At 42.8% G+C, this 15,381-nt stretch overlaps 1 protein-coding gene across 3 annotated transcripts in view; it reads left to right on the top strand.

Moving 5' to 3' along the window:
- The window catches only part of LOC100375430 (structural maintenance of chromosomes protein 6-like), a 128,138-nt gene that overhangs the window by 110,551 nt on the left and 2,206 nt on the right, over nucleotides 1–15,381 (top strand). For 2 of the 3 annotated variants that reach the window (XM_085502548.1, XM_085502557.1), the window contains exons 23-24: nucleotides 2,945–3,097; nucleotides 7,853–7,950. In XM_085502548.1, the coding sequence (XP_085358674.1) occupies nucleotides 2,945–3,097; nucleotides 7,853–7,950 (251 nt within the window). Of the gene's footprint in view, nucleotides 1–2,944; nucleotides 3,098–6,864; nucleotides 7,951–15,381 lie in introns of those variants that run through there. The other variant, XM_085502563.1, reaches the window with a different exon arrangement.

Raw genomic sequence — 15,381 nt, forward strand, 5'->3', positions numbered from 1 at the left:
ATTATTTCCAACCGTTTTGCGATAGTATTTTCCAGATTGGGGGCAGCATTTACATTTTATTCGAAGTTCAAAGCTGCGTTGGGATTACGTTGACAGTGGTAACAATGTCGGCGCCGGTGATCTCTTACCAGTGCGCAACGTAGCCAGAATAAAAGGCATGATCATTTAGACACTGCTATTACAAGACTGGTAGAAGGTAATACATTTGGGGCGAAAGTATTCAAAAAACAGATTTTGGCTATTGCCATGGTAGCGGTAGGTCAGAATTGTTTTTCCAATTAGTGATGGTACGACCTGCCTGTCAAGTATGAACAAAATCAGCCAAGCCAAAAAAAATCACAGAAGAGTTAAAAAGCCATTCCTGCTGAACAGTTACTCTAACTTCGGGGTCAACTTTCTCATTAATGAAAAAAAATATCAAAAATTCAAATAGTAACTTTTTGCCCACACTCAATCCGAGTACAATGAGTTATGTCTGAGGTGTTGTATCCCAGGGAGTTGGACAAACTTATGTATTTTAATAAATTATTGAATAATAAAATGTTATATAACTTTTCTTTTACCCCCTCCCCTTCCTGGTATCTATTTCAAGTAATCACTATTTTTATTTTGTAAACACATTTCCGTCTGCTATTTTTGTCAGGTTCAAATCGTTCACCAGCATTTTTGGCACGTTAGATGTACATCACATAGAATACTAGGATTGGGAGAACTTAATGTTTGTTGACCACCTGGAAACTGGGTTTTATAAATCTTGAAAGGCTCTCGGAAGATCCACCCGCAGCCTGGACCCGCAGTAAAATCTCCGGTTAATATGCAGCCGCAACCATCAACATCGATATACCATGAGATTTCTGCTGGCGACTTTGCGGCGTTTCTCAGTTCCAAATAAAGATTACCAACGCCAAATGAGCAACATTTAACCGGTAACCAAGACTCAGTCTATCCACGACCAGCAAGCAACATCACAAACGAAGTTGTAGTGTGCAGCTCAGGAGTCAGCGACGACCGATGTCAACGAAAGTCATTCCGTCAGTGGAGTACCGCAGTTGCACGGCATGTTTGCCAATGCACAGATCTGTGGAGGAACTTTTAACTTCAACGTAAACCATGTATCGTAGTCGCCCAGTTTAAGTTCTGGTTCTGTCGTGGTCCCAACTAAAGGGCGACAGTCGTCGTGTCGCGTCCTGTTCGATATGGGACTCATAGCGACGTATGTAACGCGTGTAAAATACATTGTTTATTTACATGAAATTCGAACACGCGTTGCGCTACGACCACCGCGCTTAAACATCCACGAGTTATTTATTCGAACAATGACTCAAATTAGACGTCTGATTATTTTATTTTCACACGTACAGCGACATGCGTTCTACACTGACAAGCGTTGCTAGGTCGCAGCACTGTCTTGGAGCATAATAATGGGCAATTGGGTTCCCGACCTAAATTTTTATCCCGGTTTGTTGCACGTTCTTTTTTTAATATGGAATAATCAAATATGGGACCTATGTATAATAAAAGAACCCCACACTCTCCCCGTGGCTTTGCTCGTGAAAGTACGGCAGCAGGATACACCGCATCACTCGTGAAAATAACTTCCATACGCAATGAAAGCCACGGGGAGGGTATCTGTCATAATACTTCATTATCACTGAAAACATTTTTCCCCTGATAAATAAATTCCAGTGAAAATGCCATTTCCCCTCATACTCCATTGAGACACAGCGCAGTGAAAAGTAGATTCACATGTAATGCTTGAAAACATGTCAGCAAAAATAAATTAAGTGAAATTCTACGTGTCTTCATAATAGTTGGAAATGAACAAATTACACCCGACCCTACCACTCCATATACAATGTAAACTACACCCCAAAACATCCTTTCACCCACAGTTACTACAGTGTTTCACCAGTGTATTCTATTTGACGTCAGGAGAAATTGAAATAAACAAATTAATTATAATTTCAGCCTCTAGTTGAGCACTGATTAAATAAACTACCTTGTCTTTATGTCAACTTGCAGTTATTCGTTGCCTACATCAGTGACTTCAAAATATATGTTTCAATCCCAGGAATTTCACTCACTGTTAATTGCATGGGAGTGCCAGTCTTTGATGACTTTCTATTGTCATGTCAATTTCTTGCGATTACTCAAACATTAAGCTGTAACCACATACCGCCTAGGTGCTGTAACTAAATCCTGGTGTAAGCACTGGTTAGACAGGTTTGAACTATGCATGTGAAGCCAGCTGTGGGGTATATTCAATCCTATAGATTTCTCATTGTTTGGTAACTATTTGCTGCAAATGCAACAAAAATCAATATAAAAAAATATTACCCACACAGCATTCTACAGGTTACTTGTATAATACAGTAGTCACACAATGAGGCAGTTCATATTTGTCTCAGTGAATCATTAATTTTTGACAGACACCTGTACAAAATACTTGGACTAAAGCCAGCTAAATTTTTCTGTTATCTTGCATGTTTTATGAATCTATTCACATCTAAATGCAGCATTTGTTTTTATTCTAAAATATCTGAATTACTTTGAATAAAGCTGGAAATTATGTTCCTTAAAATAATTAAACAAATAAGGCATGTTTTTGTAAGATATTTACATCTTTTAAGGACATTCGGTAGACTGATTCCCCACTGTTGGTTCAACCCCAAAACTTGTTTGTATTCAAAATTAATTATGACAATGCATATTTATATTGAAACAAACTATGATAAAGGGAATTGTATTATATAACAAAGGGCAAGGTCACCAGAGTTCAACTATGTTTAATTTAGTTATCAGCATTACCTGTAATTACATGTACCTCATTTTCTGACAAAATAAATAAATAAACAAACAAACAACAAAAACGCATGCAACAAAAACTAAGCAACAAGCTGCAGAATCACCAAGAAAGTGAGTAATTTGATGTATATAATTCCAGGTGCAACCAACGCAAGGGGAAAGTATGATAGCCAAAGATATGAAAGCACTTTCTGGAGGTGAAAGGTCATTTTCTACTGTATGTTTCATCATGGCATTGTGGGAAGCCATGGATTCTCCATTTAGAGCTCTTGATGAGTTTGATGTATTCATGGTAAGTGATAAAATGTCTTGTTACTGAGTTTGATGTATTCATGGTAAGTGATAAAATGTCTCGTTACTGAGTTTGATGTATTCATAGTAAGTGATAAAATGTCTCGTTACTGAGTTTGATGTATTCATGGTAAGTGATAAAATGTCTTGTTACCGAGTTTGATGTATTCATGGTAAGTGATAAAATGTCTTGTTACTGAGTTTGATGTATTCATAGTAAGTGATAAAATGTCTCGTTACTGAGTTTGATGTAATCATGGTAAGTGATAAAATGTATTGTTACTGAGTTTGATGTATTCATGGTAAGTGATAAAATGTCTTGTTACTGAGTTTGATGTATTCATAGTAAGTGATAAAATGTCTTGTTACTGAGTTTGATGTATTCATAGTAAGTGATAAAATGTCTCGTTACTGAGTTTGATGTAATCATGGTAAGTGATAAAATGTATTGTTACTGAGTTTGATGTATTCATGGTAAGTGATAAAATGTATTGTTACTGAATTTGATGTATTCATGGTAAGTGATAAAATGTCTCGTTACCGAGTTTGATGTATTCATGGTAAGTGATAAAATGTCTTGTTACTGAGTTTGATGTATTCATAGTAAGTGATAAAATGTCTCGTTACTGAGTTTGATGTAATCATGGTAAGTGATAAAATGTATTGTTACTGAGTTTGATGTATTCATGGTAAGTGATAAAATGTATTGTTACTGAGTTTGATGTATTCATGGTAAGTGATAAAATGTCTTGTTACTGAGTTTGATGTAATCATGGTAAGTGATAAAATGTATTGCTACTGAGTTTGATGTATTCATGGTAAGTGATAAAATGTCTCGTTAGTGAGTTTGATGTAATCATGGTAAGTGATAAAATGTCTTGTTACCGAGTTTGATGTATTCATGGTAAGTGATAAAATGTCTTGTTACTGAGTTTGATGTATTCATGGTAAGTGATAAAATGTCTCGTTACTGAGTTTGATGTATTCATGGTAAGTGATAAAATGTATTGTTACTGAGTTTGATGTATTCATGGTAAGTGATAAAATGTCTCGTTACTGAGTTTGATGTAATCATGGTACGTGATAAAATGTATTGTTACTGAGTTTGATGTATTCATGGTAAGTGATAAAATGTCTTGTTACTGAGTTTGATGTATTCATGGTAAGTGATAAAATGTCTCGTTACTGAGTTTGATGTATTCATGGTAAGTGATAAAATGTCTCGTTACTGAGTTTGATGTATTCATGGTAAGTGATAAAATGTATTGTTACTGAGTTTGATGTATTCATGGTAAGTGATAAAATGTATTGTTACTGAGTTTGATGTATTCATGGTAAGTGATAAAATGTCTTGTTACTGAGTTTGATGTATTCATGGTAAGTGATAAAATGTCTTGTTACTGAGTTTGATGTATTCATGGTAAGTGATAAAATGTCTTGTTACTGAGTTTGATGTATTCATGGTAAGTGATAAAATGTCTTGTTACCGAGTTTGATGTATTCATGGTAAGTGATAAAATGTCTTGTTACCGAGTTTGATGTATTCATGGTAAGTGATAAAATGTATTGTTACTGAGTTTGATGTATTCATGGTAAGTGATAAAATGTATTGTGGGAACACTAATAACCATGGCAAATAGTTAAAGCAGGAGGGTCGTCACTTACGCACATGCATAATTGAGTCCCAAGCGACGATAACAACATACACTAAAACCGCAAAGGCTCATGGGTAGACGCTTGTTTGTAAACAATGACACGCTATGGCCATCTAACGCATGCGCAGGTAACGACTCCCCGCTTTAAAATCTCATAAAGCAGAACATTATCAACTTTGTTTTGAGGAAGTCAATCTAGCAAAGCTATTTTGACTGTTTTTAGTCCTTGTTCGAACGAAGTCCGAAAACGGGGACTTATAATTCGGTCTCCGTCTGTGCGTTCGTCCAGAGTCATATCCCAGAATCCCTTGGACCGATTCCGTTCATTCTTTGCATGTGCCTAGTACTTTATATGGGACATAGGCACATGCAGTGGTTTAGCGATTTGATTCAAAATGGCCGACTGGCAGCCATTTTGAAAATGTTGTATTTTGGACATGCTTTGTCAGTTTTCATTCAAACTTGGTACATAGATTATACATGTTGAGATACATGTCCATGACGTTTTATTTCACAATTGGATCAAAGATGGCCGACTGGCAGCCATCTTGTTTTTTGAAAATGTCGTATTTTGGACATGCATTGTCAGTTTTCATTCAAATTTAGTACATAGATCATACATGTTAGGATACATGTCCCCGACCGTGAGTTCCTGAGTCTGTCCGTTCGTGTGTCCATCCGTCCATGCGTCAGTCTGTCCAGAGTCATATTTCAGAATCCTGTTGACCGATTTCGTTCATTTTTTGCATGTGCCTAAGTACCTTATGTGGGACATATGTACATGCAGTGGTTTAGCAATTAGATTCAAAATGGCCGACTGGCAGCCATCTTGTTTTTTGAAAATGTTGTATTTTGGACATGCTTTGTCAGTTGTCATTCAAACTCGGTACATAGATTATACATGTTAGGATACATGTCCTGACGATTTATTTCGCAATTGGATCAAAGATGGTTGACTGGCAGGCATCTTTTTTTTTTTGTGGTATCTTGGATGTGCTCTGTCAGTTTTCATTCAAATTTGGCACATACATGTGCTTTATACATGTTAGGATGCATGTCCATGGTCAAGGATGGCTGATTGACAGCCATCTGACTTTTTGACCTTACTACTATATTTCCACAATTTATGTACCATTTTCATTCGTATTTGGCACATACATCATACATATCAGTGTGTTTCATAATCAGATTAAAGATGGCCGTATAACGGCTGTTTTTATTTTTGGCCATATTACTACTACATGGAACACGTGTTTTGATGTAAATAAACAATCTGTTGTATACGCCACTTGGAACTCAAGTTTCAAGGACACGCTCGCGACAACCCCTCCGCTTTAATATGACGAGCACAAAGAGAACTTTCAAAAATTTATCGGGGACTGTGTCATTTTCAATGACTTGTTTGATATTTTTTTTAACTATACTTTGTCAGTTATTATTATTTTCTTCCCTTTTCCCAAATAAAATATCATTTGTTTTTTTTTGGCAAGAAACGTTGAATGACAGGCTAAACCGATTCAATTAACATGACCCACTATAACATTAGTCCTGTTCGCGGACTTATGGATTGACCTCTGTCTGTCCGTGTGTACCTGTGTTCGTGCATGTCTCGACCAATTACATTCAAACTTCACACATACATCATACATAATATTATACATATGCAAATCAATTTGTTTCTTGTTCTGATTCAAAATGGCCAAATGGTGGCCATTTTTGTTCTAAAAAATCATCAAATATCAAGCTGGATGGATTTTGTTCAAACTTGTTACACACATTAGACATTATGGGTTCCTGATGCACGTCATTTTATTTTTTAGATCAGATTTGAAATGGCTAGCTGGTGGCCATTTTGTTTTAATGAATGCAGTTCTAGTGCCATATCTCTGACTTTCTTTGACTGATTATGTTCAAATTTGATATATTCATTATACATTATGACATAGATATACAGGTATATTGGTTTGACTATCTGATTCAAAATGGTGGCCATTTTTTCACTAAAAAAATCATCAAAAATCAAGCATTTGTGGCATTTATGGATTGATTTTGTTCAAACTTGTACATGCATTAGACATTATGGGTTCCTAATGCACGTCATTTTATTTTTCAGATCAGATTGAAAACTGCTGACTGGCAGCCATTTTGTTTTAAAGAATGCACTTCTAGAGCAATATCTCTGACATGCTTTGACTGATTATGTTCAAATTTTATATATTCATTATACATTATGTTATATAGATGTAATCAAAATGGCTGATTTAGTTTTAATTAAAGCTGTTTCAGTACTCGATAAGTACTCATTTGACAATCAGATACAAGATGTCAATCATTTTAATGTTAAGAAATCATAATCATATACCTGACATGGTTATATTCCAACTATATTGCTATAAACAAAACTATATATCTTAAATTCAATAACAAACGGGAACTGTGCCATTCATGGCTTATTTTATGAAATAACGCGAAATAGTACAAGATGTTTGCAGGGAGTAGTATTAGTTGGGTCGTAGTCTTTTTTCTTGGTTAAATGCTCTTTGAAAATGCAACAAACATATGTTATTTCTATGTTTCTGTAATTATACAATTAACGAGAATAGAGATAATTAAAATTTATGCTCCATTAAAATATCAGCTTCCTACTGAATATTAAATGACGTCAATCACTTTGTTGCATGAGCATATTTACCGCAAAAACTAACATTACGAAATCACACAAAGCAGGTACAAAAATGTAAATGTGTTCAGAAATCTTCAAGTTATCCTGGGACTCTGAGGAATAATGTATGTCAATACACTACCAGCAAGGTCTTACTACAACAATAGGCATTGCTAGTCTGTTCTATATTAGGCGTAGTAGCAGGAGTAAAATCTGTATTAGAAGTCACATCCCTAATAGAAGTCGCACCCATTCTGTTTGAATATTTGAGAACTAAAAATTCATCATTTCTCATATGTGTAGATGCTCTAATAGAAGCTGCATCCCCTCTGTTGCATTGTATCATTTTAATAGAAGCCACGGTTTCTAATACAGATTTTACAGTAGTATTAATCCAATTCTGTTAAACTTTGTTTTTAATGATCGTTTGTCTTCCCAGGACATGGTTAATAGAAGGATTAGTATGGATATGATGTTGAAAGTGGCCAGAGATCAGAAGATGAGACAATTTATATTTTTAACACCACAAGACATGAGGTAAATATTATCTCATAAGTTAATCTAAACATGCACATTATTCTACACTTCAGTCTTTAATCATGCCATACTCAGATAATTATGAGAAAATAAGATATGTCACAAAACCTAATAATGCTAATATATTGCTAAAGACAATGCTTAAATGTGCATCATTAACTTAGAAAACAGAGATAGAAAGCATCATCAGGTTAAAAGGACTTTGTTAAACACCAGGCACCGAGTTTGACTTCCACTTTTTACTCCCGTGTGCGAAGCACGCAATGGGAGTTTTTTAGCTCCGCTGTCGACTTTGTCGAGCGGAGCTTATCATATGAGTGATTGTCCATCGTAATGTTATATATTTTCGACTTCTTCTTGAAAACTACAAGCCTGAATGTTTTGATACTTGGTGTATAAGTACCTTGGGTAGACCTCTCTCAGATTTGTTCATTTCATGATCATATCTTCAATTCTCTATTTTTGGTGAATATTTTTGTCATTTTTGATAAAAAGTGATATTTTCGACTTCTTGTTAAAAACCGCAAGTCCAATTGCTTTGATATTACATATATAGGTACAACATGTGGATCTCTCTCAGATTTGCTCATTTTGTAATGTTATCTTTAATTCTCTAATTTTGGTGAATATTTTTGTCATTTTTGGTAAAAAGTGATATTTTCAACTTCTTGTTAAAAACCGCAAGTCCACTTGCTTTGATATTACATATATAGGTACTACATGTGGACCTCTCTCAGATTTGTACATTTTGTAATGATATCTTTAATTCTCTAATTTTGGTGAATATTTTTGTCATTTTTGGTAAGATACATAGGACCATGAACAGACAGATATGTGAAATATTAATTACCTAATTTGCATAATTAATCAATTTTAGCTTTTGATATTTCAAGTCCTATTACTTCATCACTTTTCAATGAAACTTGGTACATAGATGCTCTAGAACAATCCAAAGACCTGATTAATTTTAAGTAAAAATGTGTGCATATTAATCAACTAATTTGCATAATTAGTTAATTTTTGCCATTTACACAGATATCGCAAGTACTAATTATCCAATTTCAATGAATCTTGGTACATAGATGTTCTAGGACAATGTACAGACCTAATTAGTTTTAGGTTAAATTAATTATTAATTATCTAATTTGCATAATTACCCAATTTTCAGCTTTTACACTGATAACACATGTGTTAATTATTCCAATTCACTACGTTCAATTACCCACCATAGACTCCAGTCAGTCAAAATGACTATTTTGAACTGTAGGCATTAATCAGCGATTCTGCCGGTGACGGAGAGATAGAATCCAGGTCAGGGGAAGCCCCATGACCTCTAGATTCTTTTACCCCTTACATCACGAACCCACGTGACCGAGGCCACCTGCCAGCGCCACAGGTAGCCGTCCTTCACTCTTAATTTCTCTCCGCCTCGAGTGGAGATGAAATCTAGCGAGCTCTGCTGGATCGCCTGCTTTTTTTCCTGTCCGGATTTATAGCTTGGGTTGTTGCCGCTGCTCGGCATCCGACATGGTAGCTGGTAGGATAAGTTTTCCTTGTTTTTTTTTACCCTCGTGTCGTTTTCCCCTTTGTGTGTAGTATTTTTCACAGCAAAGAAATCAAAATCCGGCGCCACTACGTAGTCACATGTTGATTTCATGGCGGCACCTTTTATAACTGTAATTCGTTTCCCTCATGCATGTCGTTATTTATTTTTTAATGTATTTAGCAATATATCGATGTAATGACAGCTCCAAGGCTCGCTGCCTTTTTCTTCCGGTCTTTCGAGCCGACCGTGCAGTGGTTATATTCAGAATTTACCAGCATAGAACCCGCATCCGAGATACTTGGTCGTGGCTACATGTGGGTTTCGGGGCTTTTTGCGTGAAAGCGTGTTTTTTTTTTCACTGGAGTTCTGAGGCCTGAGATTTTCTTTCAGAGCCATCAAAATCACTGACACTGACCGCGTCACAGCAAGGTCGCGCGTCTAGTAAACAAAGCGGTTAAAGTGAGTTGCGTGTTTTGCATGAGTAGAAAGTCCTCACGCTCGGCTACCGGTACTTCATGTACCGGGACGTCGAGTAAGAGGCCCGACGGCGGAGGTACCGATATTTTCTTGGTCTCCCCAGCTGATCGGAGGGCATCCTCACAGTCTGTTTTTTCAGGCGGTGTTTTTACCCGATTTTACCGGCTGCAGCGAGGCTGTGCCCCTGGAGGCTTTCCTCCTATGGGGCCCGTTGCGGGTCTCTTCGTGGACCCTTCCTCGCACGGCGCCGAGTTTGCCTCCAAGTTGAGGGCTTTGGTCGAAGGACTGTCGGGGCAATTGCGTCCCTGGCAGGCCGGGTAGATCAGACGCAGTCGGAGCGAGCTGTCTCCACTGTCCCCTCGGTGGGCAAGCAGGAAGAGACACGAAAGCATGTTTGCATTCAAACACGTCTCTTCCGGGGAACCCCCGTTCCCAGGCACGGCTCTCCCACTATTTTGGGGGGTGGCGGAGGCCCAAGCTAATTGCCCCGGTCCTTCTCTGGATCCTCGGGCACTGAATGCCAACGGGGTGCTGGCAGCCAAGTCTCCGATCTCGGAGCAGGGCTTTCAGGGCAGGGCACACGTTGACCCCCCCTACTTTCTGCCAGCTAGGGTTCGTCACGCGGTAACGGTACAACGGTAACGAGTTTTTCCTTGTGTCCGGTCCCCGCTGTGGGTTTTGACTCCTTTCTTACCGACCCACGGGCGTCCCCAGAGGGAACCGACCCTGTCATGAGACGCACAGTCCCTCTCACATATGTAAAGTGAAAGGAGATGCAGTTCGCTCGCGTCGGATACAGCCGGTACTCCGGGCGTTCCCTCAGAGTCATCCATCTGTATGACTCGGTGAGCCACGCTTTTGGGGTGAGGCGGAGTATCATCGATCCCAGTGATACGATGTATATACCCCCACCCTTGATCCTAAAGCAACCACGTAAGGTTGCTTCAGCGCTTATGGGATCACGAGCGTCGGGATCCAAAGCAACCCCGTCAGCAAGTCTCTCCCTGTCCGCCTGAGTGCGGAGTGGGGCGCAGAGCATGCAAACGGTGTTGATGGGCGGCGCTGGTCAACCGTGGAGGATGTAATGCTTAAGGCCCCCGAGTGGGGATAACATTAGGCAACACTTCCCACTGGACCAAACGCTACTCGGTCGGTGTGGTTTCGGGATCAGACCCCATAGCGTGGGATGAGACCAAAACGCCCCCAACCGGATTCCAAGGCTCCTCCCCCAGACCTCGGTACCACGAATTTGGCAAACCGGGCAAAGGGGGATAGCCGCGTTCCATGGGTGTCGTTTCCAATTGAAGACGACCCATCTAGCCCTGAGGGCAGAGTCGCTTGAGCACATTATGCGTGACCAGCACTCTGGAGGCAACTGCACATCTACATGCGACACCCTCTAGTGTCGCCTGGCTCTCTTGGCCAGGGCCACTACCGTGCTACGGGACGCGGCCTTAGACGCACGTGTTTTCGCCGACAAGCTGAGCCGGGGTACGTCCCCGCCTCAGTGACGCAGACTGGACTTCCTCCACCCTCTTTGTTCAGGGAATAGTGGGTACAGTCTCGGAGCTTCGGAGTGCAATGAACCGGAGGGTTCAGTTTGAATCCGCTAGCCAGTTGGTCCTGCCATGGGCAATCGGAGGGCACCCCAAGCACAGAAAACACAATGCCCTAGGGCGTTGTCCGCTAGCTGGAGTCAGCCAGGAGGCAAGCGCTTATACCCTTCCATGGGAGGGGAGGGTAGTGGCGCGCCCCCAGGGAGGTAAGAGCCAGGTGGTGGCTCCTCACTCTCCCTGGGCGGACGTCTACCCGGTAGCAGGGGAGGCATGTTTGACGCTCACCTCTGCAACCGGGGGGGACAGGCACGTGTTCGGTGAATGGCCAGGTCACAACTTAGTGACTACTTCAGGCCTTGGGGAACTCACCTCATGGGGGAAGGAAGCACACCCCCCTCGCAACTGCCGAACACATGGCCACATATCCCTGTCAACACAGATTGCGCCGGTGTAGTCCGGTTTGGAGATAACGGGTGACCAATCCCTGGACCTTTCCAGGTGGTGACATCAGTTTACGGGATACCGCTGAAATCTCCTTTTCCCCTGTTGGGCACTGCCAGAGGACTCCCGCAAGGCGGAAGCAATCAGACAGGAAGTAGCAGTTTGCTGGGGAAAGAGACGCCAAACACAGGGTACATCAGCTGGAGCTAAGGCCAGGCTTCTATCCAAATGGGTTCGTAGTACCAAATCTACAAATGGCAGGCGTCCAGTTGTGGACCTAGGCAGACTGAATCAGTACGTGCTCCTCGATCGGTTCCACATGGAGACACCATTCAGGGTTCTTCTCTCCATCTACCGTTTTGACTGGCTAGCCCCGCTAGACTTGAGCGGGGCCTACCTGCATGTACCGATGCACCCAGCGAGTTGTCATCTCCTTCGAATCGCCCAGCTGGGCCAAGTATTCGAATCTCGGGTGCCTCCCCGTACGGGTTAGGCACAGTGCCCTACGTGTTCACCAGAGTGATGAAACAGGTATTGCTGCTGCTTCACCAGACGTCGGTACACCTCAATCCGTACCCAGACTTCCGGTTACCAACAACCCGGGCAAGGGGTAATAGCCAAACGCGTCAGGCTAACACGGGATTTACTTCACCAGTTGGGCTCATTGGTAAATCGACAAGTCCCACCTCGACCCAACGTGCAGTTGGTGTCCCTGGGCATGGAGTTTTGACACATAGGTATGCTTGGCTTAGCTATTTCAAGCGTATTGCTTAGCGCTAGGCAGCCTAGCCGAATGCCTAGTCAGCGTTCCCTCTGTGTCCCTCCGCGAACTAACACGGATCATCGAAATGATGACCTCGGTTCGAAGGGTCGTTCCCCAGGCCACACTACACAGCCGCCCGGTATAACGCTTGTTATAGTGCCGAGCTCTCCTATGGGAACTAGATAGGCGGGTTTCGATCTCGGACCAAGTGAAGGAAGCTCTGCCCTGGTGGTCGCCACTGGCCAACCTCGGACAGGGGAGCCCTTTGGGCCCGCTCGCCGCAGGTATGACTCTGGTAACAGATACCTCCCCCTAGGGTTGGGGAGCACATCTATTGGGCCAATAAGCCCAAGGATATGGCCCCCGCATTAGTTTCGGGACTACCATATCAACCAGCTCGAACTGAGAGCAGTGTACTTAGCACTACCATGCTTTCTACCCGTAGTTCGAGACCACAGAGTCCTGCTACGCACAGGCAACGCAGCGGTGGTCTCCTTCAAGAAGGAGGGGGGGACGCGTTCCCCATCGTTGTCTGTCCTAGCGGAGCAAAATCCTCCTTTGGTGCCTGGAATACAATGTGGAGCTAACCGCACACCACCTTCCAGGGGTGAGGAACAGTCTGGCGACGCCCTTTCAGGGCGGCTCCGTCTCCAGAACACGGAGTAGCTGATACCCCAGTGGGTAACCTCTAGGCTGTTTCGGCCGTGGGACAGTCCAAGGTTGGACCGTTTTGCCGCACCCCGGAACGCCATGCTCCCGACGTACGTAACACTCCTGCTGACTCCATGAGCCTGGGCCAGGGTCACTTTGCTAGCCCCGTGGACCCACTTAGTTATGTACGCCTTTCCTCCCTTTTCGCTAGTTCACCGGGCACCGGAGAAAAGCTTTGACAGGTGCACACCCGCATATTATCATGGGTTGCACCCAATTGGCCAAGCAAGGCCTAGTTTCCACTTCTGTTGGGAAGGCTAGTCGAAGCGCCAGCAGTGCTTCCGGACCTACCGGACCTGCCGTCCCAACCAGACGGCGCACTACCAACGAGCCCAGCAGGTATCACTTACATGCATAGAGGCTCTCAGTAGACCCGCACATATGAAAGCCTTATCTGAGCGGGCTGCCAACGTCCTGGCCAGGGCGAACAGGGATTCCACCTACGCGGCCTACATTTCTAGGCTGCAAGCATACACTGATTGGTGTAGCAGAAGGGAGATTGATCCATACCATCCCTCTATTGGCTAGTTAGCAGGCTACTTCGTCCACCTGTTTGCCGAAGTGGGTTTGTTCTACGCAGCGAGCGTTGGCTACAGGTCGGTCTTGTCCCCCACCACTCAGAACGTACGGGAACAAGACTAGCCGATTGTCCTATTTTTAGGAGACTATTTACTGCTTTCCAGGCGCCAAGACCCCATACAAGGGAGCCGCCCAACTGGGACTCGTCGGCTGTGTTGTCTGCTCTAAGCAGACTGCCTTTTGAGCCTCTCCAATCAGCACCACTCAAATTTTTGATGTGGAAAATAGTCTTCCTACTGGCCCTCGCCCCAGGTAGGCGCTGGCCAAAGCTAGGTGCGCACTATCCTTTGCGGACGGTTGTGTCGCTTTTATGGACGATCAAGTTGTACTAAGACACGAATCGGGTTCTCGCCAAGAACCAAATCCCAGGACACGATCCTCAACCGATCGTCATCCCCCGGCTGGCAAATATTGTCAGTCCGAAGGATCAGGAGGAATTGCTTCTCTGCCTGGTCCGAGCGCTGAGTTGCTACGAGAACCGTACCAGGTTTTCTAGACGGGGAACCAAACACATGGTTTTGTGTTACGGCCCTGGCAAGCAGGATAAGCCGGTTTCCCCGACTTCCATCCCCAGGTGGATTACTGCGACTGTACTGGAGGTCTATAATACACTATCCTCCTCAACACAGACCTTGCAGAGACACCAAGTACAAGAACATGAGGTCCGTGCGATTGCTAACTTACTAGCGCTAGCGTCAGGTGCCCCCCTCAAACACTTTTTGAGGGCAGGCTTCTGGAGAACGCAGAACGTCTTCACCAACTACTACCTAGGAGACACCCAATCTATTGAGCAGGGTCTTTTCATAGCGGGTAGCGGGTCAGGCCTTGTTTGCTGACCCAGCCCAAACGACTGCAGGGGCCTCTGCGCATAGGCGATAAGTCAGTCTCTGCATTTTTGCGGGCAGATTGTCTGTTCCACAAGCACTTCCTGGAAGCTCCCAGGTTTCGCTTCTGTCAACCTACGCCTTCATGCGAACTGTTTCGGTCCTACTTCAAGCTTATCACCCCCGAGTTCGGCTTGGGTCTACATGTAGCTTTCTCTGGCACACCGAACCCTGTCACCACAGCAGCATTGGCTTCTTGCTTCTGGGACAGCACAGGCAAGGTAAGACACCACCCTTGGGTCGTAACTTAGGTTTTTGGGTTTGTTTTCATCCCGGACTGGGGGAAAGTCTTTCATCATTCTCCTTTTTTTTCTTTTTTTTTTCCTGTTTGCTCGGAAAAACTCGCCACCTATCGGTGTCTGACTCTGCCTACAGTTCAAAATAGTCATTTTAACTGACCGGAGTCTATGGTGGGTAATTGAACGTAGTGAATTTAGGCGAGGGTTCTCCGAACCCGCCTATTCACATAGTTCA

This window comes from Saccoglossus kowalevskii, chromosome 1 (assembly GCF_978046115.1).
Source record: "Saccoglossus kowalevskii chromosome 1, keSacKowa6.1, whole genome shotgun sequence".
NCBI classification, from domain to species: domain Eukaryota; kingdom Metazoa; phylum Hemichordata; class Enteropneusta; family Harrimaniidae; genus Saccoglossus; species Saccoglossus kowalevskii.